The sequence below is a fragment of the Mesoplodon densirostris genome, chromosome 2 (assembly GCF_025265405.1).
Source record: "Mesoplodon densirostris isolate mMesDen1 chromosome 2, mMesDen1 primary haplotype, whole genome shotgun sequence".
Classification (NCBI taxonomy): Eukaryota; Metazoa; Chordata; class Mammalia; order Artiodactyla; family Ziphiidae; genus Mesoplodon; species Mesoplodon densirostris.
Window position 1 is genome coordinate 62,541,023 of NC_082662.1, and position 24,626 is coordinate 62,565,648.

The window sequence follows — 24,626 nt, forward strand, 5'->3', positions numbered from 1 at the left end:
GCCGTTTGTTCAGTATTCTCTCCTTTCTTAAATGGTTTAATAAAGTTTCAGATAGTTAACACTGCAGGAACAGAAGTATTCCTAACCCTAGTCCTAGAAAATAGTCACAATAGTAAATAGGTCAAGTCTGTATTGTTTAGGGAACAAGGAGATTTTTGTTGTCTGTTTTAAAGGAGTGCTCCTTGTGAGAGTTGGGCTCTGGATACAGGTGAATAAATTGTGACACGGGACTGCTTCCTTTTTCCTACGGGGATGTTGCTGTCAATTGCGTAACAATGAAGGCATTTTGTGTAAGGATTTGAGGCTCCAATAAGTTTTTCAAAGACACACACACACACACACACTATATATATATATATATATATATATATATATATATATATATATTTATTTATTTATTTATTTATTTATTTTTTTTTTTTTTTTTTCATCAGGGAGAGTTTCTCTGGGTACTTCAAAAGAAGATAATGATGCTTGAAAAAAGTCGTTTGAATAGCTCTTAGGAAGCTGCCGGAATCCTGCTTAGAGATCCTTATCACAGTAGCTCTACTATTACGTAAGAAAAATATGACCCTCACTCCTGTTTCAATCAACGTAAGTACTGAGTCATTAGAGTTCAGCGTTGTTTCAAAGGCAGGCTGCCCTCAGTTAATGAGAATCCAAGCTGCACATTTGGCAGCTTGGGCCACCGTTTTCGTCACCGATCTCCACTTTGTCGCTTCGTCCGTCAGACCCGCCCTCAGGACAAAGGGTGGTTGGTGGAGGTGGGAGGGGTCGGGGCAAGGGCTACGGTAAGAGGAGGATATTTCCGTGGCCTGTTTACGGGTTACTCGGTTTCAGTGTCAAGCCAGTTTATTTGCACATCTCCGGCGAACCTCCGGTCTGAGGTCACACAGACGCTTGGGTGGCTCACAGGAGCCAGCAATGAAGCTTCCCCTGGGCCGGGACTCAGGAACTTCACCAGCAGGGACCAACCAAGGGGCCCAGGGACGCCGGCTTCACTCCAAGCCCTGAGCCAGAGGGTTGGCGGCGACGCTCCGGGCAACGCCTCCGCTGCCGGCCAATGAGGAGCGGGGACCGCGTAGGGGCCTGCGCTCATTGGGTCGCGGTGGTTCCGCCCCGAGGTGAAGCAAAGCTCCCGGCCCGCTAATAGAGTCTCAGCTACATTCCGGCTTTTGTGCGCTCGCCGCTGGTCACCCTGCTGGGTATACCCTTACCTCTCTTTCGCCTAATTCTTCGGTGTCTTTTTCAAAACCCGACTCACCAGTTTCATAGTTTTATCTTCCTTGCTCTTTAACTCTCACCTTCCTTCGCAGATCAGCATGCAGGAAAAAGACGCCTCCCCACACGGTTTCCTGCCTAGGTTCAAACATTTCGCTACGCAGGCCATCCATGTGGGCCAGGAACCAGAGCAATGGACTTCCCAGGCTGTAGTGCCCCCCATCTCACTGTCCACCACGTTCAAGCAAGGCGCTCCTGGCCGGCACTTGGTGAGCTGGGTCTGTCTGGGGCGGTCCAGTGTTGGGCGGTAAAAGAGAGGTGGCTTATAAATTAAGAAGGCACGCAAGTAATTTGTGAGGTGTAATTTGTGTATATCAGGAATGATGTTTACTACACCTGTGAACCTCCTTGTAATAAAGCTTTGTATTGAATGGTTCAATGATCATATTTCTTTTGATAAGCATTTCTTTTGATAAGCAGGACTGGAAGGAACAGTTTGTCCAACATGCCCTATAGATTTGGACTGATATTCATGTGATTTTGGCAAATTTGCAGTTCAAAACTGAGTGTCATAGCTTCCTTGAGTTACCTTTAGCAACAAAAATTGTAAAGATATAGTAAGGAGTCAAGTAAGAAAAAAATTAAGAGTCTCATAACTCACCTGGAATCAAGATTATTCCCAATAGCTATTAATTCCCAATATTATTCCAGTAGTTATTAATAGCCATTGAGCCAGATTCATAGTTACATTATATCATGTGTATTACATATATTGCCTCAGATAATCCTTACAGCAATTCTAGTATGAACTAGGTTCTTATTTCTCTCATGAAAAACCTGAGGTTTGGGGATAAGTATCAATGCAAAGGCCACGTGGCTAGTAAGTAGTAGAGCTGGGATTCCAACGCAGTACTGCTCTGGAACCCCACCCACTCTTGGGCATTAGTCTATCCTGTGCTATACTGCAGTAATGCTAGCAATAATCTAACCCATTGCATCAGTGTGGCTTAGTAATTAAGAGGTTAAATCATGTAGTCAGAGGACCTAGGTTTGAATTCTGATACCACCTCTTTTTAGCCAGGTGATCTTGAGCAAGTTACTTGACTTATCTAAGCCTCAGGTTGATCCTGTGTAAATGGGTTAATAATAGTACCTACCACATAAGTTGTTGGTATGTATATTAAACTGCATTGTACATTATAACTGCTCAGTAGTTTGCTATTTCATGGTGTTCATATTTGCACTTTTTCTGTTTGATCTGGACAACAACCAGGTTAGAGAGCAAAACAGGTATTATGTACTTTTTATAGAAAAGGAACCTACCCAGAGTCATAGATGAGATAGCCCTCTGTGTTAATTACATAGCTTTTCCTTTTTTGGTAGCATACTTGATGGATCTTGGAGTATTTAAAAGTTGCTGAGGTCCAGAAGAAATTACAGTTGACCCTTGAACAACAGGGGTTTGAACTGTGCAGGTCCACTTATATGTTGATTTTTTTCAATAGTAAATACTACAGTGCTGCATAATCTGCAGTTGGTTGAATCTGGGGACGTAAACCCTGTGGTTATGGGCTGACCATAAGTTGTAATGGATTTTCCACTGAGCCCTAACCTGGGAGTTGTTCAAGTGTCAACTGTAATTGAATAAACTTTGTAGATCCTTGGTTATACTTCAAACACCTTTTAGTGTGTTATGTTATATAAGTTGAGGAAAATTCTTTTAGACGTGGCCCTTTGTTTTGTGAAGTAGAGTTTTAAGAACATTTCTACAACTGGTTTAGGGTACTTCAAGCTACTATATTTTGTAATCAAAATGTGTACACAACCTGTCTTCCAAGTTTCTTCCTCGTGTAGGGCTTTGTGAATGTGTAGCTGCCCAAGCTTTAGCATTTAGTGCAAAAGTTAATAATTTAGCTGCAATATTAATAATTAAATGTTTTCAGAGAGCCAGCAGGGGTGGTAAAATCCACAAACTCCTCTTAATATCTTTAAAGTGTCAGTTAAGAGGACTAAAGAGAATTTGAGGAGCTGAATGAGAAGCATCTAATTCTCCAGTTCCATTTGGAAAGTCATTGAATGAATGAGAGTGTGAGAATTGGCACTGAAATACACTTCTCCCCCCCACCTCCCTGACCCCAAAGTTCAATCTCTGAAGTGAATATTTAGGGAGACATGGACTACCTTTCCAAGGCAATAGCCACATGAACCTAAACTGTTTTTTCTGTCTGGAGTACAGCTGCAGGTCACATCAAGGAGGTGATGGTGGCCAGTAATGAGGATATCCTGGAGCCCTATAAAATGTCTACTCGGTTTGTCAAAAACGAGGAAACAAAAAAGGCAACAAAACCTAAATATCTATATCTAAATCTAATACTGGGAGCTCCTGAATCAGAAACAGGTGTAAAGAGTGGTTGTGTTTTGTTATGTGCTATGTGGGGCAGGAGGAGAAAAGTATGTATAGGATTTTTAGTGAGTGTTTAAGTCCTGGCTTTGAATTCTGGCACTGACATTCCCTGTAACATTTGGCTTTACTTTCTTTAAAGCAGATTGTGAGGATTAAATAAAATGACCGGATACAGACAGAGACTGACAAATACTGTATGATATTACTTATATGTGGAATCTAAGAAATAAAAGTAACTAGTGAATATAACAACAACAAAAAAAAACAGACAGATACAGAGATCAAACTAGTGGTTACTAGTGGGGAGAGGGAAGGGAGGCGGGAGGTTAGGGTAGGGGATTAAGAGGTACAAACTACTATATGAAATAAATAAGCTACAGGAATATATAGTACAGCACAGGGAATATAGCCAATATTTTATAATGACTACGAATGGAATATAACCTCTAAAAATTGTGAATCACTATGCTGTACACATGAAACTTATGTAATATTGTACATCAACTATACCTCAATAAAACTAAATAAATCAAATAAAATGACTGGATGAATTCAGCTAGTATAGTGTCATACATGTAAAAGGAATATAATGCAAATTTTGAAAAGGGGTTGTATAGAGCTGTTTTGCCAAGAATTACTCTCTTTTTTGAGTTGCTTTTGTAGAGCTAAGGTATGAACTTCGAGCATTTGTAAGGTCTGTTCATAGCTTCCTGTTGGATGCTAAACAGAACTCACATCACTTATGTTTTAGGAAATGAAATGCAGGTTAGAAATAGGTTTACTCTGTTGGTTCAGGTGGTTCCTATCTCCTAATATCCCTAGATTAATGAGTAGAGGTGAGTCTAACATAAAAACCACCATTTATCTAGTGGTTAGCACATGCCAGGCATCATGCAGAGAACTTATCTCATTTTATCTTCACATCAATTTTATGAAGTAGATATCTGTATTTTATTCCCATTTTAAAGGTATGGAGATTGACTCTGGGAAATATTAAGTAACTAACCTATTGGCATGTAGCTCATAAGGGGCAGATACAGAATTCTAATTCAGTTTGGCTGACTTCAGGGCCTCTCCATACCACTACGGCCACAACAGTGATGCTTCTGTCTAATGGCAAGACATGCAATAGATAAAAAACAGAAAGGCATGGCAGGATGGACCTGTAGTTGAGGAAATGTCTATGTTAAGACTCTGATAATAAATTTAAATCTCTTAGGACGAACTCTAACTTCTTTCCTTCAGGGTTTTGAGTACAGCCGTTCTGGAAATCCCACCAGGAATTGCTTGGAAAAAGCAGTGGCAGCACTGGATGGGGCTAAGTACAGTAAGTAACTTTCATTTCAAAGTTTGTAAAATCTAGAATCCATTCTTATTTGGATAGAAAAAATTATAGAGGCACAGATTGTAGAATCGGAAAGAAATAAGGATTAGCTAGTTCAAAACTCTTATTTTTTTACGACATTGAATTATTTGCTTGAGGTCCCACAGCTGACTTCATATGTATATGTGTAATTATAAGGTGAAAATAAATATGAAGGGAGGTGAAATGGCAGAATTTGCCACTTAGTATTCATGTAAATGCACTCTTCGTCTGAAGCTGTCAGTATAAATAGATACAAATTAACTAAGTTTTATAATACCACCTATGAGAATATAAGCTTTCTTATACTCTGGTTCATTCACCTGCTATTTTGTGCCTGAGAGTAGCACCAAGGAACATATGCAATAGCCAGGTACCCTTGATACTGTGCTTTCGGAGATTAGGGATTAACTCCTCAAAACTTGAACTTCCTCCATGAAGGGAGTGGACTGCTGTTAAATCATCTTTGTACTTTTTATACAAATGATACTAAATGAGGGCAGAATAGTGAATAAAAAAAATGAGAGTCTTAGGAGTTTTCTCACAGCAAGAGTGTAGGAATCAGAAATGTTAATATGAGCTTTGGGGTTTGTTTGGGATTGGGAGAGTTTCATTTGTTTTGGATGAGAGGGGGAGTTTTTTAAACACTAAATTTCTTAAATTTAGTAATGTGTGGGGAATATTATTTCCCACAGAAATTATAAAGGGTGAGGGTTCATATGGCAGACACTTTTTTCAGGTGGGCTCCAGAAAACATGGTTGTTTTGAACTGGATTTAAAGGTTAGCTTTCTGTATGAATTCATTGTTGGACCACAGATCTGCTTAGTAGAGAACTGCAATGTCAACCTCAACTTTTCTGAAAAAACTTTGCAAAAATTACATTTTCCAAGTTAATTGGATATCCCGTCTACTGGTCACAAGCGATTTTTATCATCAAGGTGATACACTGATAGTTTATCAGGATATTTTTCTTTACAGTGTTTAATGTGTACAATGCCAGTTATTTTTTTATTATTCAGTTTCACTATTTTTGTCAATATGAGATTCAGGATCACATGTGTTTAAAGAGAATCCACATTAAAAAAATTTTTTAAATAAAATTTATTAAATTTATCAGGTCTGATTTTGAGTTTTGTTAAAATATTTTCTCAACTGCATATCCATATAGTTAATGGATGAATCATATCTTAGCTCTCTCTATTCCTTAAGTTTGAAATTTCTTTAGAGTTTGATACTTTTAAAGTGTAATTTAATTGGCAATTGGTCTTTTGTCTCAGAATTTTGTAAAGAATTATTTCTTTGAAGCTTTTCAGAGAAATGTTATAACCAAAGCAGAATTAAGTATTTTTATTTTAAAGATATTTTATTTTTGAAATAGAAAAGGGGATTTTGTAATGGTATTCATCAGGGGATTTCTGGTGACTCAGTAGTGATGGTTGTCTTTCAGTCAGCAGAGAGAGGGATATAAAGTAATGCAAATAAATACTGTAGGTGTTTTTAACCTATAGTTCTGACATTTTGGCTTACTCTAACTTGGTTTTTACCTTAGGTTTGGCCTTTGCTTCAGGTTTAGCAGCCACTGTGACTGTTACCCATCTCTTAAAAGCAGGAGACCAAATTATTTGTATGGATGATGTGTATGGAGGTAGGTGAGGTCTCTTATTCATGTTGTTTCAGCTGACATTTTAAAGACAATAAAATGGGTCCTGAATTATATTAACAGTGCTACCAGGATTATTGACTATTGATTATCTTTTCAAAATATGATGAACACCTCTATGCTGGTTCACACTTGATAAAGGAGGAGCATAAACACTTAGGGTCTATGCTCCAGAACTTGCTTATAAGAGAGATTGTTTAATAACAATTTTATTTAAGCAGCTGGAATGAGCTTATTCCAGACATATTCTACTCTAGAGAAGATAGTGTTTAAAGAGAGAGTGTTCAAGCGTAATTTAAAATTTTTACCTGCAGTGAAGATGGTCTATAACCCAAGTCATTCTCAAAGAGCTTAACTCTACCCAACCGTTAACCACCCCGCCCCCCTGCGTTTTTTTTTTTAGGGAAGCTTCTGAAAATCTGTTGAAAGCTATAGACCTCTTTCTCCAAAAAATGTACTTAAGACTATACCCAACGTTTATCATTTTAATTTTAAATGATAAGGCTCCTCTCCAAGGACCCTTACCCCTTGAAGCCTATCCATGGATACAAATTTAAGAACTTTCATTCCAAATTGTTTAAATGCTAGTTATATAAAGTGGTAAGTGGGAAGGTAAGGAAGACAATTTGCCCTTACCTTTAAGTAAGACTGATTTTTGTGTTCAAAACAACAGCAAAATATTGTGTAAGTATATTATACGTATATACCAAATGCTTCCAAATAATTAAAATGTGACTTATGGAATATTATTATCATTTTATCTATCTCCTATTGAACAAAAAGTTAAATCTGTAAGTTCTTTGAAGGAAGAGACTTATTCTTAGTAATCATTTTATCCCTCTCAGAAATTTGCAAAATGCTTTATATTTTATCATAGTACCCTATGATAGTCTGATGAATTGAAATTATAGAAAAATCAAACCTTTTGTTACTATTATAATGTATTATAAAAACCTTTTGGAAAACATAGGTACAAAATCTTGAAAATTGCTGTTGATTTTTAAACAATTCTTTACATTATATTACCTAGGATCAGTCTACCAAAAGTCCAGTATATCTTTTTTTAAAAAATAAATTTATTTATTTATTTATCGGCTGCATTGGGTCTTCGTTGCTGCCTGTGGGCTTTCTCTAGTTGAGGAGAGCAGGGGCTATTCTCTGTTGCTGTGCGCGGGCTTCTCACTGCCGTGGCTTCTTGTTGCAGAGCACGGGCTCTAGGTGCACAGGCATCAGTAGTTGAGGCACGCAGGCTCTAGAGCACAGGCTCAGTAGTTGTGGTGCACGGGATTAGTTTCTCCACAGCATGTGGGATCTTCCCGTACCAGGGATCAAACCCTTGTCGCCTGCATTGGCAGACAGATTCTTAACAACTGCGCCACCAGGGAAGTCCCTCCAGTATATCTTTGATGATAATTTTTTTTTTCTTTTTTGGTTCACTATCAATAACAGCAAATTTTTCTTTAAATTTGCATATATAAACATCAAATCCAGAACCGTATTTTTATTTTATTTTATTTTATTTTTTATTTATTTTATTATTATTATTATTTTTTGCGGTATGCGGGCCTCTCACTGTTGTGGCCTCTCCCGTTGCGGAGCACAGGCTCCGGACACGCAGGCTCAGCGGCCATGGCTCACGGGCCCAGCTGCTCCGCGGCATGTGGGATCTTCCCAGACCGGGCACGAACCCCTGTCCCCTGCATCGGCAGGCGGACTCTCAACCACTGCGCCACCAGGGAAGCCCCAGAACCGTATTTTTAAAAGAAACTATTCTAAGTTGAATAATTTATCTTCTTTCACTGTAAAGCTCTAGTAGTTTGATTTACATTGTCTTATTTGTCTACTAAAGCTTTCAGAACCGCATAACAAAAAGATTGAGAAAGTACAAAGGATGAAAACCAATTCTTTTCTCTTACCAAAGTATAATCAGTTTGAAATTTTATTTTGACTATTTAATTGGCATTGATTCATTTATTTTATTTTTTTAAATTTTATTTATTTATTTATTTAGTGGCGCTGGGTCTTAGTTGTGGCATGTGGGATCTAGTTCCTTGACCAGTGATCGAACCCAGGCCGCCTGCATTGGGAGCCTGGAGTCTTAACCACTGGACCACCAGGGAAGTCCCAGTTCATTTGTTTTAGATTTGAGTACTAGGAAGGAATTGTTTAAAAAAATATTGATATTTCAGGAAGCATGCCACTTCATGTTTGAAGAGTAGAGATTGTGTATTTTAAGAAACATTTTCTGCTTCACACCACTTGGTCTGGGTATCAAGTGTATTTTATTAGACTCTGATTTTTAGTTTAAAATTTAAGCCTATATTCTTTAGTATACGAGAAGGTCAAAGTATTCAAACAAAGTAGAATTGCTTTTAGTTGTTTCTTTATTGGTGATTGACACTTCCTTATCTTTTTAAAGTGCTTATACTTTTAAGGAATTAATATTTCCTAATACAGTTTTCTTTTCATTTTATCTGATTCTCTTCTGCCTCAGGTACAAACAGGTACTTCAGGCAGGTGGCAGCTGAATTTGGATTAAAGATTTCTTTTGTTGATTGTTCAAAAATCAAATTGTTAGAGGCAGCTATTACTCCAGAAACCAAGGTAACTCAGTTTTCAGTTTGTCTGTTTTCCTTGTGATGTTTTGTTTTCATCATGTCTGTTTGCTTGAGGACATAATTTAAATCTGAATAATAAATTTTACTGGAAGCCATTGGAAACCATCAAGATTAGGATAGGTCTGACTTCTGTGTAGTATAGCATAATGGTTAGGTACATGCATTCTGTAGTGGGATTCAAATTCTAATTCTGTATCATGGTTGGTGTATTATCATGGGCAAATTATTTAACCAAAGTCTCATTTTTTTTCATTTGCAAAATGGGGACAATTGTACCTGCCTTATTGAAAGGTGATTGTGTGAACTAAATGAGGTAAGGCGTATGAAATGCTTATTACAGTACCCAATACATGATGACTGTTAAAAAATCTGTTAGCAAAAGCAGACAATTTTTAACTGCATTACCAAGCTAGTATTGGTAACAAAAGTCATCACAGAGTTTGGGTTACAGAAAAGGAAGCTTGTAAGGAAGCCCCCAAGCCCTAAGCATAGTTTAGCAAAATGATAGAAACAGAGAATGGGCCACAACAATCTTTAGCTTCCACACTGGGAAGCTTGTATGCCACCGGAAGGTGTTTTGTGCTGGAATGAATGGCATATGTGATATTCTTTCTTGGGACTTCATTGAAATTCTGCATGGGGAAAAGAAGGACCAGTGCCTTTTATAAGTATCGGCCTTTTCCAACTTTTTGCTAATGATTAAAAGGTTTGAATTGTACTCAAGATTATGTTGCAGTGAATGCTAAAAAATGAAAAACTTTTCTCACACAAATTACTTTGAAGATTAACACCAGGGTGAGCTTTGAGTGATTAAGGTTTGTTTTCAAAGGAACTTGTTTTTTTATTGTTGTTGTTGTTTTTTGTTTGTTTTCTTGCTTGGGAGAAAAGATTCTTATTAAAATAGTTGGTCTGAGTCTTTCTAAGGGAGGAAAGCAAATTGTCTGTATATTAATTCTTGTCAATAGAACTTTATATAGTGGCTCTTTACCAACTTGAATTAATACATTTTCCCCCCTGAGATGTCTCATCATTTGAAGTAGATTTTTAAAGTCTATGTAAAATCTACTTTGTACTTATTTACTTATTTTTATTTTAATTAATTTTTTATTATGAATGAGAATAATAAATTCTTACCCAGAAATAAATTTTTATATATTCTTAAATAATTCTGTTCTTGTAGAATATGCATTATTTTAACTACCATGTCTTTTCTACAGTAAAACTCTAGAGTATGAAGAGAGTTAAACCAGACCACTTGCCCACTTACATAGAAAAAAGAACCATTAACACTTTTAAAAAGAAAGCTGTAGATAATGTCAATCAATACAGTGGCAGCTTGTTTAACAAACAGAAGTCTTTTCTTTGGTCTTTTCTATAACTATCAAACATCCATGATGTGCCTGGATTGTGCTAGGTTTTTGAATAGACAGATAAATATGATACTGTCTCTTAAGTGAGCTGTGGCCAGGTTTTCTGTTGTGTGTGTCACTTTTCTTCCTCACTCTAAAACCCATTCTCTTCTTCAAGTTCTGGGGACTTATTATGTAGTTTCTAGTGCATCTGGCGTTAAGTTACTATTCAGGATATTTTTGGCATCATAGAGATAGTTCTCTTTACTGAAAATTCCAGAATGTAAGCTTAGACAATCTATATTATTTATCTTTGAGAACAAAATTCCCAGACATTGAACTATCTCTTTGGAATTCATCCTCTTTTTAATGGAAAATAATTACAATAATTAACTTGAACGCTTTTCTGCTTATATGTACATTATCTCATTTGATCCTTACAACAACTGTGTAAGGTAAATATTATCAATCCTATTGTATAGATGAAAAATTGGAAGAACGTAAAGGGTTAGTTACTTACCTATGAAGACTTCTTAGAAATTCATGGGGCTAGGATTCAGATTCAAACCTTTAAACTTCATCATCCATGATCTTCCAGTGTAGCCTCCCAGATGGTTACAGTATATGAGATAGATGTTTGGCAGTGTGTTTTTACAAACTATTGTCATTTACTGAATTGTTTTAGCTTGTTTGGATTGAAACTCCCACAAACCCTATCTTGAAGATGATTGACATTGAAGCCTGTGCACATACTGTCCATAAACATGGAGACATTATTTTGGTCGTGGATAACACTTTTATGTCGGCATATTTCCAGGTAAATGAAAATAATATTTTTGGCATGATTAGTAGACTACACAGGTACCTGTAATTAGGAGAGGAAGGACTTGTTTACATTAAATTACATGAAATCTGCTCATAATTATTGATTAGACAAAGAATTAAAATTGGATCTTTTCTACCATTAGTAAATATCTTTTCAACCCTACCTTAATATGTTGTGTGGGACTTCGTGTGTTTTAAATGTTGTCTTAATTAAAGCTTTTAAGTTCTCTGTGTAAACTCTCTGAAGACCTGGCTGTATTATATGATTGTATATGTCAGTGCCTTACACATAGTAGGGGTTTCAATGTTTATGTTTTGGTTCCAGGTCAGTTATATTATTCTATATATATTTAAACCTGGCTAACTTTGCAAATAAAAGGAAGAGAAAAGCTATACTCAATGACATCTCAGTGTACATCACACATTATTTCTCCATTTGTCTTCCTTCTTTCTAGTTTGTCTTCCCTCAGTGCTTCAAAGACCATGCCTGGCCCTCCGTATCTTTACCTTATTTGTATCATGAATTTCTACTCCATGTTTCACCTTGTATCTGTGAGTACAGCTCCTTTACAGTGCTCCTTTTATACTATCTCTTTTCCTGCCTGTCGTCTACATACATCTCTTCCCCACTCAAACCCTCCCATTCATCCTCAGTTCCTTTCTTTCTTTTCTTGTACATTTTTCCAGATTCTTCTTCTTTTCTGCTTTGCTCCTTTTGGTAAATCATCTTGAGATCTCTCTATAATTGACTGGTTGTTTGCCTTTTCCCCACACATTCTCCCTTTCTTTCCTCTGAGTAACCTACCTCTGTTTCCTTTCCTTATTAGGAGTTACCATCTCCCTGCTATTTCCTTTTTGTCTGTATCCTGTGGTCATTCTTATTACACCTCCTGTAGTTCACCTTTATTCTGCAGAGCTCCTGAAACCCCAGCTCATTTTCTCCAACTCTTCAATTAGGCAGATGTTTACAAACTCAATTGTTTATATTCCCTGCTTCTGTTCTGGGTCCCTGAAGTTGGCTGACTCCCTAGGAGTCTGCACAAAGCTGTTCTTCACCTTACTCCATTTTATTCAGAAGGCACTACCATGTTTTACCTTCCTTTCCTGAAACACATTTCCTGGCTACAATGTGTTCAGATGACTTCATGTGTCATCTACCTTTGGCTCATGATATAGCTTCAGCTGATTCTTATATCAAGTAAGGCAGTCTGTTTCCAAGTGAAAATCTCCTGGCATCATCTATTTGTCCCAGGTGATTTTCACTCTTGGAATCTTTATCCCAGCTCCTTACCCCATCTACCACTTACAGTAGGGCAGTTATTATAGCATAGGATTACTCTAGCTGAGTCATCATGAGTCCTGTATATTCCCAAAGAGATCGCATGAATTGTTTTAGCTGGGCCTGCCCAGGTTACTCATCAGGCCTAGCCCTTTTTCTCCTATTGCTGTCACTAAAATAGGTCCAGTTTTTCCACCTTTCTGAAGCCCACATCACAATCCTCATGCCAGGGACTGCAATTTGCTTCATTTCAATCTGGATTCATTCCAGTTGAATTAATCAGAATCACAATTCCCTAGGCAACCACAAACCAAATGTGGAACCACATTTGGTTCCACAAAGCAAATCTTCTGAAAAGATCCTTTCATTATTTTACACTCATGAAAACTGGGTATGTTCTTTCTTTCCTGTCTTTTGTCTTCTTGATCTTTTATAAGTCTCACAAAAGGCAAAATGGACATACAAACATAAAATTTCCACGTAGAACCTCTGAATTCCAGTAGTCTGAGTCCTGTCTCTACCAGTTTTTTAAATCTGAGTGATCTATTTTATTTTTCTTAGTCCCTTTTCCCCGCCCGTACAATTAGAGTCATAAACATACTGATTTTATTGAGTTAGGTAAAGTATTTTGAACAGTGCTTCACTGGGTTATGTAAAGTAACTCATGATTCTTGGAGCATAATGGCATCAACAGATGTTAGTTATTGGTTTTTATTTTTCCTTTTGACCATAGAGTTTACAACATGTTAACACTGGAGGAGACCTCACACAACATCTAGTTTGACTCATCACTTTAGAGATGAGCAAACACATGTGTAGAGAGTACTTTGAGGAAAACCACACTTAAAACGTCCTATTTTTGAAACCCTAAATGAAAAGTCCCATAGCCCCCAGCTAGGGAGGTTAAACACTCACACACACACACACACACTTTATTTTAAAGGAAATTTAAATGGAAAGATGTTGATTTACATTATTTAGTGAATAAGTTGATTATTACTTTAATTTTCACTGTAAACAAAGACATCTAAGACTAAAGAATTACTTTGCAGGGAAGTTCAGTGAGGGAAAACAATCTAAACAAATTTCCTTATAAGTGATTTTACACTAGACAAAACTAGTATAATAAAAGAGTAATTAAGAGTCAAGATCATGGCAAATCAAATAAATAACCACAGCATACATTGTAAGGTTTTAATGATTAAAAACCTAAGCAAATCACTTTTATACTTACTTGACAGAACAATTGCTAAATGTTTGTGTTAACTATTCTGTGTTTACTGAGTCATAAAATGCCAACACCTCTGCTAAAGGTAATAAATTTAGGGGCTAGTCAGCAAGTGCTCTAAAGAAACAAGTTCAGAAGACCTGTTGAACTGAGTTTATCTGCTATTTCCAGAAAATTTGTGTCTTTGGATTTAATACTGGTTCTAATACTTTGTATTTTTATTTGGTGTGAGGGAGGAAAGGGAAAGATAATATCAGAGTTCCTGGAAATTTTAAGATGTGTGTATTTTTAAAAGTTAGAATAGGAATGGAATTTACAATAATAAATAGGCAGGCAATGAAGCATATTTTCAAGTGATTTCCCATTTGGAATAAAAACCTTTTATTCCTTTCAGCGGCCTTTGGCTCTGGGAGCTGATATTTGTATGTATTCAGCAACAAAATATATGAACGGTAAGACAGTCTTCACTTAGAATGTTCTTTTCCATCAATAGATGAAAGTAGCATAAGGCTTTATCCTTTTATCCCTTTTCTTCTATTATTCAGGTTTTCTCTGTGACTCATGTAGAAAGTAAGAAAATACTTTGATTAAATATAGGACTTCATTTATAGCAGACAAAACTATGCTCATGATTTAACAGCAAAGGATTAAAATTTACTATAAATGTCATATTTTTATCCTGCTGATAGCTTAAAAAGAAACATTTAATTTTTACATGATTTTAATTTTATTGTTTAAGGTATAGCTTTTGCTAAAGTTTATTTAAACTGATTCTGTAGGGTTTTTTCCCAGAGTTTTTTCAAATGAAAGTCACATTTTAGAAATTATAAGCTGAGGAATAAACATATGTTGTTTTTAACTTAAAGTTTTTTGTTTTTGTTTTGTTTTTTTTAGGCCACAGTGATGTTGTGATGGGCTTAGTGTCACTTAATTCTGAGAGGCTTCATAATAGGCTCCGATTCTTGCAAAACTGTAAGTATTAAAAAACCCAGATTTCCCCTTATGCTCTCAAAGTGACCACATTTGATATTTGTATTTCCACTAAGTGCTGTGAAGTGATAGCATTCCACTAATTTAGGAAGAAATGAGAAATAGTGGGAAAAATTCTGATTTTTTAGAGGAAAGAAACATTGGGTTATAAAAATACAGTTATAACATAATAGGGCTTTACAACATGACCAAGAGATACATTTTGTTATTTTTCAAAGCCATGTTAATTTGATCATAATTTGGTAAAGCTCAAGTAAATTTTTTTTTCTGCTCCACTGAGCATCACGTGGGATCTTAGTTCCCCGACCAGGGATCAAACCTGCGCCCCTTGCATTGGAAGCGTGGAGTCTTAACCACTGGACCACCAAGGAAGTCCCTCAAGTGAATTTTTAGTTTTATGACTTAATGGATTTTTTTGTCTTTTTTAAAAATCATTTGGAATGATGGCTTTCTTACACTATACCTTTTATATCTGAAATGATGATAACTTTTAAATGGCACTTAACATATAAACTTATATTTTTCAACAGGTATCTAAACGTCTGTTTTCTGTTTAGATTGTTTTGTTATCTTAGGTATGGAGAAGGGTTTATTGAAAGAGACTTGATTTAACCACTGTGATTTGACAGAAAGATAAGATACAAACATAATTAGGAATAAAAATCCCTTTCCAGGGAATACATGTTGGGTAGCAAAAGGGGGCACTGAGGAAGGAAACCAAAATTTATTGCTTGATAAATTCCTTTCATTTACAAAAAAAAAAAAAAAAAAAGGACTGAGGCACGTATCCTGGAGGCATGGGAAATCACAGTCTGCTTTAGACAAAAGCTAAATAGAATATTGGTAGAACACTCAGAAATAATAGGAGCTGCACTGCTATTTTCTCTGTGTATTATAATACTCTGTCAAAGAAATACAAGATAAAACTGTGTAATATGTCCTTTCATTAAAATCATAAAAAAGACTATTGATGCTCATATTTGAAAAGTTCATATCATTGTATTTGTACTTAGTTTTCAGGATAATTTATTTTCCCTCTCATTTCTTTTAAAAAATAAATTTATTTATTTATTTTTGGCTGCGTTGGGTCTTCATTGCTGCGCGTGGGCTTTCTCTAGTTGCGATGAGCGGGGGCTACTCTTTGTAGCGGTGCATGGGCTTCTAATTGCAGTCGCTTCTCTTGTTGCAGAGCACGGGTTCTAGGCACGTGGGCTTCAGTAGTTGTGGCACTCCGGCTCAGTAGTTGTGGCTCACGGGCTTAGTTGCTCCACGGCATGTGGGATCTTCCCAGACCAGGGCTTGAACCCGTGTCCTCTGCATTGGCAGGTGGATTCTTAACCACTGTGCCACCAGGGAAGCCCTCCCCTCTCATTTTAAAGCCCATTTCACTAAGCATGTTTTATGCTTCATTCTCATGTTTCTAATTTGATATATTAATTTTTCCCACTAAAATGCAAACATTGGGCTTTGTAGCTAACTTCTCAGAGTCACTATAATGAAAAAGAGCAGTGAGAGGCTTTTCTGGGTGCCTCCTCACCTTCAGACTAATCCAGGACAGGTTCATTTTGCAGCTCTTGGAGCAGTTCCATCTCCTGTTGACTGTTACCTCTGCAATCGAGGTCTGAAGACTCTACAAATCCGCATGGAGAAGCATTTCGAAAATGGAATGGCAGTTGCTCAGTTTTTGGAGTCGAATCCTTGGGTAGAAAAGGTTATTTATCCCGGTATGTTAATCTGCTTTCTAAGCACATATGCTTACACTAGGATTTTAAGTGTTATCCTATGCATCCTGTTTATGTAACATTTGTTTGTAAGTTAGGTGCTTTCTTGTATTTTTATGTTGTTCACTTATTGAGCTTTTTGTGTGTCTGTGTGTCAGGCTTTTTGGTGGGTCTGATGGTAAAGAAGAAGGACATGATCTCTGGCCTAGAGTTGTCTATAGTCTAGTGGTTGCTTGGATGTTAAAAAATTAATCTTGCAGGGCTTCCCTGGTGGCGCCATGGTTGAGAGTCTGCCTGCCGATGCAGGGGGCACGGGTTCGTGCCCCGGTCCGGGAAGATCCCTCATGCCGTAGAGCGGCTGGGCCTGTGAGCCATGGCCACTGAGCCTGCACGTCCGGCGCCTGTGCTCTGCAGCGGGAGAGGCCACAGCAGTGAGAGGCCTGCATACCGCAAAAAAAATAAAAATAAAAATAAAATAATAATAATAATCTTACATATTAGATGTTCCTGTCTTTAGCTTGAAGGTTTGCGTATACCTGTTCCAAGATTGCATCCTTGTACTTTCCAGGAATTTGCTTGTAATCTTATCAGTCTGATATTCTGCACTAGCTCTAATTTTTATCTGATATAGATTGAGACTTGATACTTGGTACCAAAACTCCCCCGAAATTCTCTTACTTTTTTTTGGAATTTCTTCACCTCTCACAACATCTAGAAATGCTCATGTGAGTTAGCAGACTTACATGTTACTCTTTGAATTTATTTTACCAGACTTTTTAATTGTGGTCGTCTTAAGTAAATAGTTCTTTTAAACCATTTTGAGATGTGCAGCCATGTAGTCTTGGGTGTAAAGGAGAATTAAGCTTGATCCCTGCCCTTAAGGAATTTAGATAAGGCAAGGCAGAAATACATATGAGATTAAATGCCCTAATATATACACTAGGTATAGAGCTGTTGACTGGTGTGCATTTTGAATGGAGGAAGGGAGAAAAGTTTTGGGCTGTACCCTGAGGATTGGGCAGCATTTGTTAAAAGGTCATGGACAAGACATTTCAGATTTTTTCCATAAGTGTTTATTAATGCCAACCATGGGCCAGCCCTTGCACTCGGAACTAGGATCCAATTATTAATAAAAGAAATAGCTTTCTCCTCATGGAGTTAGTCTGGTGGATAAGACAGATATTAAGCAAAAAATTACAGAGGATATAATTAACAGAGGGAAGGGGGCAGTCAGTGAAGAGAATGTTCCAGGTTAAAGGGACAGCATATGCAAAAGTCCAGAGATGAAAAAGAGTGTGGTGCCACTGGTGTAAAGAAAGCTGACATGGTTAGAGCAAGGAGAGACCAGAAAAGATAGGTCAAAATGAAACTAGAGAGATAGACAGGGACCAGAACAAGAGGTCAGATGTCAACATGGCATAAAGCTCATTATTAGGCTTATTTGCAGTTGACTTAAGCAAATGGTGATTTTGTTGTTGTTCTGAAATTACATGTTTGACTCTAAAATAAGACATTCATTATACCTTATGACTACAGGGCTGCCCTCTCATCCTCAGCATGAGCTGGCAAAGCGTCAGTGCACAGGTTGCCCAGGGATGATCACCTTTTATATCAAGGGCTCCCTTCAACATGCTGAGACTTTCCTCAAGAACCTAAAGGTAAACTTTCAAAATAGTTTTTTAAACTGTAGATGTTAAGACCTTCTTATAGCATTATTATAGTCATTATTTCTCACTTCCACCTGACTCATATTAATGTTGTTGTACCTGGAGTTCACACCCACAGGCCTCTTTGTCATGAAATGCTTTGGGCTGGAAAATCACTTGAAACAAGAGTGATGCAGTAGCAGATATATGAGTCTGCTTACTTAACTCTGCAGACACTGCCATCCATTTGAGAGAGACAGAATGTTCTAATCCATTGGTTTTTAAATTTAAAGTGAACCGTCTTTTCAAATGAAATATTATGTGAAACTGCAGCAGTGTGTGGTCAGTGCAATGCCGAAAGGCTCTTCTGAAATCCAGCCTAGGAATGGCTTTCTAATCCCTGCACCACCCAGGTTGCATCTGCCTGGAGTGACGGAAGGGAGGCCTTTGCCTAATGTTCACAGAGGCAGGAGGCTCTCAGGGGCCCTGGGAGAGAGGCCTGTGTAACTCCATACTTTGGGCTTACTTAGAGCTCATGCAGTAATGTATTTAAGACTGAGTTTTAAATACTACAGATCTAAAGAAAAGGATGCTGCTGGATTAGTCAAAGTTCTATTGGTTCTAAAATTTGTGCACTTCTAAAATTAGAAATATAGTAGTGCACATTTGATTTAACACAGTTGTGAGAATAATTTTTAACATGTTGTGAAATTCTATGACACTATAACACTAAATACAACAGCCGACTTTTTTTCCCTTCTTCCCTAGGAAGGGGTTAAATAGATGTATTAATTTAGTAAGTGATACATATTAATGAGTAAGTTTGTATAACTTGATAAACATTTAGAGATTTTTATTTAAAGGGTAACTACAGAGCTAGGTCTCAAATGTAATAGTTCTGAGGTTTTAGAGCTCATGTTATTGTGCTGGGTCTTAGTTGCAGCTCAAGGGCTCCTTAGTTGTGCCTCATTGGCTCCTTAGTTGCGGCACATGGGCTCCTTTTATTAGTTGGGGCAGGCGGGCTCCTTCCTTGCGGCTCAAGGGCTCCTTAGTTGCAGCTCACCATTTCCTTAGTTGTGGCACATGAACTCTTATTTGTGGCATGCATGTGGGATCTAGTTCCCTGGCCAGGGATCGAACCCGGGCCCCCTGCATTGGGAGCGTGGAGTCTTAACTACTGTGCCACCAGGGAAGTACCGATCAAGTTTTAATGTTTTAAAAGTTAACACATAATATGTCTAATTGGGGCTTCCCTGGTGGCGCAGTGGTTAAGAATCTGCCTGCCAATGCAGGGGACACAGGTTCGAGCCCTAGGCTGGGAAGATACCACATGCCGCGGAGCAACTAAGGCTGTGTGCCACAACCACTGAGCCTGTGCTCTAGAGCCCGTGAGCCACAACTACAGAAGCCCATGCGTCTAGAGCCCATGCTCCACAATAAGAGAAGCCAGCACAATGAGAAGCCTGTGCACTACAATGAAGAGTAGCCCCCGCTCGCCGCAGCTAGAGAAAGCCCGTGTGCAGCAACGAAGACCCAATGTAGCCAAAATAATAAAATTAATTAATTAAAAAAAAGTCTAATTGGTGAAATCATTGTTATGGATTTTATTCTCATTTTTTTCTCCAAGTTTTTAATCCAATTTGTAGTTTATTGATAATTGCACCATTTTCCATCCCCCATGCCAAGGCCATTTTATTAACAACATTTATTTTTAGATTTTAGTATTTTTATTTTAGTAGAAGATTTATATTAATATTTTCTTTGCCATAGTTATTTACGCTGGCTGAGAGCTTAGGAGGATATGAAAGTCTTGCTGAGCTTCCGTAAGTATTTCTGTTTTTCTCAGTATTTTAGCTTTGATTTCAGCTGTAATGATTGTTTGGAAAAGGAGTAGGATAAAATCGGGGATCATTCAAGATATTTAACAATAAGAGCAGCATGGCACTATCTAGTTGGAATGGACTCTAACTCCATAGAATGGAGACCCTGATAAAAATCTAATGGGGGCTACTAACCAGTAAACTGCGTCCTCCCAAATTTTGCTTTTTTCCTGTTTGTCTGAAGGAGATTCCAGCAGTAATTCTCTGACCTCCGAACCAGGGCTACTTGTTCTACTCCAATCTGCTCTGGAAGGGACGATGGAGACTTTGTACCAGAAGGGCTGATTTCAAGACTCCAGGGGAAATGGAGAATGTGTTTCTGATAAAAAACCTCCACACTCTTATTTATCAGAGGAGAGCCCTGCTAGTTACCATTAAGTCTGTTTGTTTTCTGTTCTCTGTGGGGTAAATGGCTCTGTGTCGTCTGTGACATAAACCCAAAATCCAGCTGTATTCCTGACCCTTCATTAACTGACCCAACCAATTCATCTAATTTTTTTTTTTTTTTTTTTTTTTTTGCGGTATGCGGGCCTCTCACTGTTGTGGCCTCCCCCGTTGCGGAGCACAGGCTCCGGACGCGCAGGCTCCGGATGCGCAGGCTCAGCGGCCATGGCTCACGGGCCCAGCCGCTCCGCGGCATATGGGATCCTCCCAGACCGGGGCACGAACCCGTATCCCCTGCATCGGCAGGCGGACTCTCAACCACTTGCGCCACCAGGGAGGCCCAATTCATCTAATTTTATCAAAGCACCAGAGGATATTAGAACACAAAACAGCCTAAGATCAGGGAGTCCAACAGCTTATATTACAGACAAGGAAACAACGATTCAGAAATTTTTGCTGATGAATCAAATGTCACACAGGAATATGTTAGCAACTTCACTCTTGAGGCTTTACGCCAGAAACTGTGAGCGTAGAGGTTAAAGCAGCCTCGATCTGGATTTGAGAACATCAATCACTTAACCTTTGTGCTTCAATCATTTCATCCATAAAATAGTATTAATAATTAAAATAATGATTATCTGTCCCAGCAAGCATTCCTGAGCTACATCCTATTTTTCTTTTTACGTTTCTATGACCATATATTATAATTATTGCAGGGCTAAATCAATATCATTACCTATTAATTTTCAACTGTATTAAATGCATGGTATGTTTCTATGTTTTAATGTTCATGAACATTTCTGAAATAACTATGTGCAGCGGAATGTCAGGGATTACTAAAATTTAGGCACATTTCCTGCCCTGGTTTAGTAGTTTGTAGTTCATGCAGAGAGTCAGGCAATTTCATAATCTTTAAAAAAAAAATGAAGCCCAAATAATGATTCAAATAATTAAGATAAGCCATAGAGGTTTTTGTTAGTCTTTCAGGAAAATGCTTGCTAATAAGTCTGGATGCACAAGAGGGCACACTCAGCATATGAAATTGGTTTATTTTTCGTAGTAATGCAATGTATATTACTTCAAGGCTCTCTTAAATGTAGACCTCACTTGATTTATTTAGGGATATGGTTTAAAGTTGCTTGGCCCTCAGGAGCTCCAGCTAGGTGCTAACCCCAGTGCCAGTGGAAGAATAAATTTAGGTCAGAGCTTGTCTGTTTTATCACCCTCATTCTGTGTCTCCCAACAACGCTGCAACCAGTGCAGCATTACAGTCAGTGGGGAGGAAGCTGAGCCAACATGTACTGGGTTTGTCTCCCAGCCTAACAACGTGTGTTAACTTGGTGACCTTAGAAAACTTACTTATACACTCTCAATTTCAGTTTTCTTGATTGTAAAATGTGGATAACAGTGTACTGAGATAAGGAAATTGACTGAGGACAGGTAACTTTTACAAGCCCAACACAGCCAGTATGTGGAGGGGCTGAGATTCATACACACGTGTATTGGTCCCAGTAGTCTAAGTTCTTATTTCTACACATTGACTCTCTTTTAAGGAATAAGAGCCTAAAAAGGCAGAACAGGGCTTCCCTGGTGGCGCAGTGGTTGAGAGTCCGCCTGCCGATGCAGGGGACACGGGTTTGTGCCCTGGTCTGGGAAGATCCTACATACTGCGAAGCGGCTGGGCCCATGAGCCATGGCCGCTGAGCCTGTGCGTCCGGAGCCTGTGCTCCGCAACGGGAGAGGCCACAACAGTGAGAGGACCGCGTACCGAAAAAAAAAAAAAAAAAAAAAAACAGAACATTTTAAGGAGGATGTTTGCATGTAAAACTTCATTGGAGTGATAAAAGATGATATTCATTTACTTTGGACACAACTCATTTCTTTCCATGGGCCTGAAGTGGATAGGAGAAAGTGATTCCTTCTGCTGGTGGTGTAAGGGGATGGTTGAGTGTTGGGAGCAGTGTACATCTAAGCGCTCCCTAAGACTATAAGCCTCTCCTCTGTGATGTCTCAGCCCGCAGAGATTCTCCCTCCTCTGAACTCCGGCAATTCTTATTGTCCATAATTGTTTGGCATTTGCTGTAGACTGTTCTGCTTTGTGAGTTGTCATAGTCTTTAGCTCCTGCTTTGTTACCTAGAGTAAAGAAAATATCTCATTCTTCTTGGTTTCCCAATTCTTACTATAGAGCCTGAACCATAGTAGGTACTCTACCCTTACACATGCTGACGATGATGATGAGTTGCTACATGGTCTTGAACATCCTCTGAGGCCTCTGTGTCATGAGTTCTGTGCTGGAATTAATTCCTAATGCTTAGTGATTGCTACCAGTGATCGTAGGTTGTCTTTCCCCGATCTGCCTCAGAAGGTCCAGTTCTGGATTGATCCTTTGATCCAGATGGAATTAATTCTGACCAGCTCTTGATCCAAGAGGCCTCTTATAAGTGCAGCTGGTTGGTCATGGGGTGTATGACTTCTGGCCAAGGCCTCATTCAGGTTGGTGTTAAAATCCACACACTGGAGGCTATGTCTTCCCCTCCTGCATGGGGTGCTTGGCTGGCATCTTCAGTGTCCAATTGAGTATACCTTACTGATGGTATGAAAACAATAAAATATCTTTGTGTTCATTTAAAATCATGACTAGAAATGATAATTTTCACAATTCCTTAATTTTTTGTCTGAAAAACATTGTAGGTGTATGAAGCATTTGATATTTAGAGTAGAAAAGTTTTGAAAATAGTTGCAATTTATGAGATAGGAACACGCATCCCCTGCTACAATATAGTGATCAAAATCTTGCTCATTCTTTCTCTCAGGGCAATCATGACCCATGCTTCAGTGCCTAAGAGCGACAGAGAAGTCCTTGGAATTAGTGACACACTGATTCGACTCTCTGTGGGCTTAGAGGATAAACAAGACCTACTGGATGATCTAGATCAAGCTTTGAAGGCAGCAGTAAGTTTTATTTTAGTGTGTGTGTGTGTGTGTGTGTGTGTGTGTGTGTGTGTATGCACACGCACGCTTAATCTTGGGGGCGGCGGGTCACCATGTTTATAGAGTGGCCTCACTATGTTTATATAGTGGACTGTAAACGTTTTCTCTTTTCTTATTACAATATACAGGGTGTATAAATGTATAGGGAACTCAGTTGAAATGCAGATTTAAAAGAATGTAGTCTTCAGGAAAGAATTCCTGGAGGAGGTGAAGTCTTTGACTGAAAGTTTAATAACATATTTTTCTTGTGCACCGTTAATACAGCACCCTCCAAATGCAAGTCACAACTAGCATTCCAGAACTGCTATTAGAGTTTGCTTCCTGCGAAGATCAAAACTTCTGAATAATTGAATGGACCATTAATGAGCCTTTGCAGAATTTTCAAGTGAAAATTTTAAGGCACCTTATTACCTTTCACAACTGTAATCTTCCTGGGATCATTCCTGTTAAAAAGTTTCCTCTTTCTCGTATTGTAATTGACAAGTCAATTCTGTTAAGATCTTTTTGTTAATTTGGATATACATTTGCCTCTGAAGGAGGTGAGATTTGTGCTGCTATTGGGGATTGTGTTCTTTTTTTTCCAGCTTAAGATTTATATTGATCATGTTTACAATATAATGGTATTTCATTTTTGATGTTTTCTGAGGTATTTAAATTATTAAATGAATGTTCTTAAATCAAGGGTGATTTTGTATGTTGTTGAAAATAGCACTCAAAGCAATGGTTTACACTTAATTACCATGAGCCAAAAATCAAATATCTGAAAAGTCTGTGAAATTCTACTGATTTAAGGTTGTACTTACTATTTTTTAAAAAAATAAATCTAATTATCAAATGTATCCCATTGTGATATTTCTGTATTATGTGACATTAAATTGTATTCCTGGGCCCTTTTAATTCCCAAGTCTTAGAGGTCTCAGCCACTTAATTTTTATAAATTCAATTGTGTAATTATCATGCTCAAATCTTAGTGTTTTCAGATTAGTTATAAAATCTGTACAGGGCAGGTCAAAAGCCACTTTTATAGAGAAATATTACTTCTTATATTTTTATCTGAAACAGTAA

The 24,626-nt window shown here is 37.9% G+C and overlaps 1 protein-coding gene across 1 annotated transcript; it reads left to right on the forward strand.

The window, feature by feature from the left end:
* The first annotated feature begins 1,138 nt into the window (after positions 1 to 1,138).
* Positions 1,139 to 24,350, forward strand: CTH (cystathionine gamma-lyase). The gene is made up of 13 exons (XM_060084489.1): positions 1,139 to 1,205; positions 1,317 to 1,490; positions 4,871 to 4,952; positions 6,539 to 6,634; positions 9,144 to 9,253; positions 11,302 to 11,433; positions 14,343 to 14,400; positions 14,843 to 14,920; positions 16,510 to 16,662; positions 18,196 to 18,317; positions 20,076 to 20,128; positions 23,384 to 23,522; positions 23,826 to 24,350. Exons 2-13 carry the CDS (start codon positions 1,323 to 1,325, stop codon positions 23,850 to 23,852), a joined length of 1,218 nt encoding a protein of 405 aa, XP_059940472.1. The 5' UTR covers positions 1,139 to 1,205; positions 1,317 to 1,322; the 3' UTR covers positions 23,853 to 24,350.
* The last annotated feature ends 276 nt before the right edge of the window (positions 24,351 to 24,626 follow it).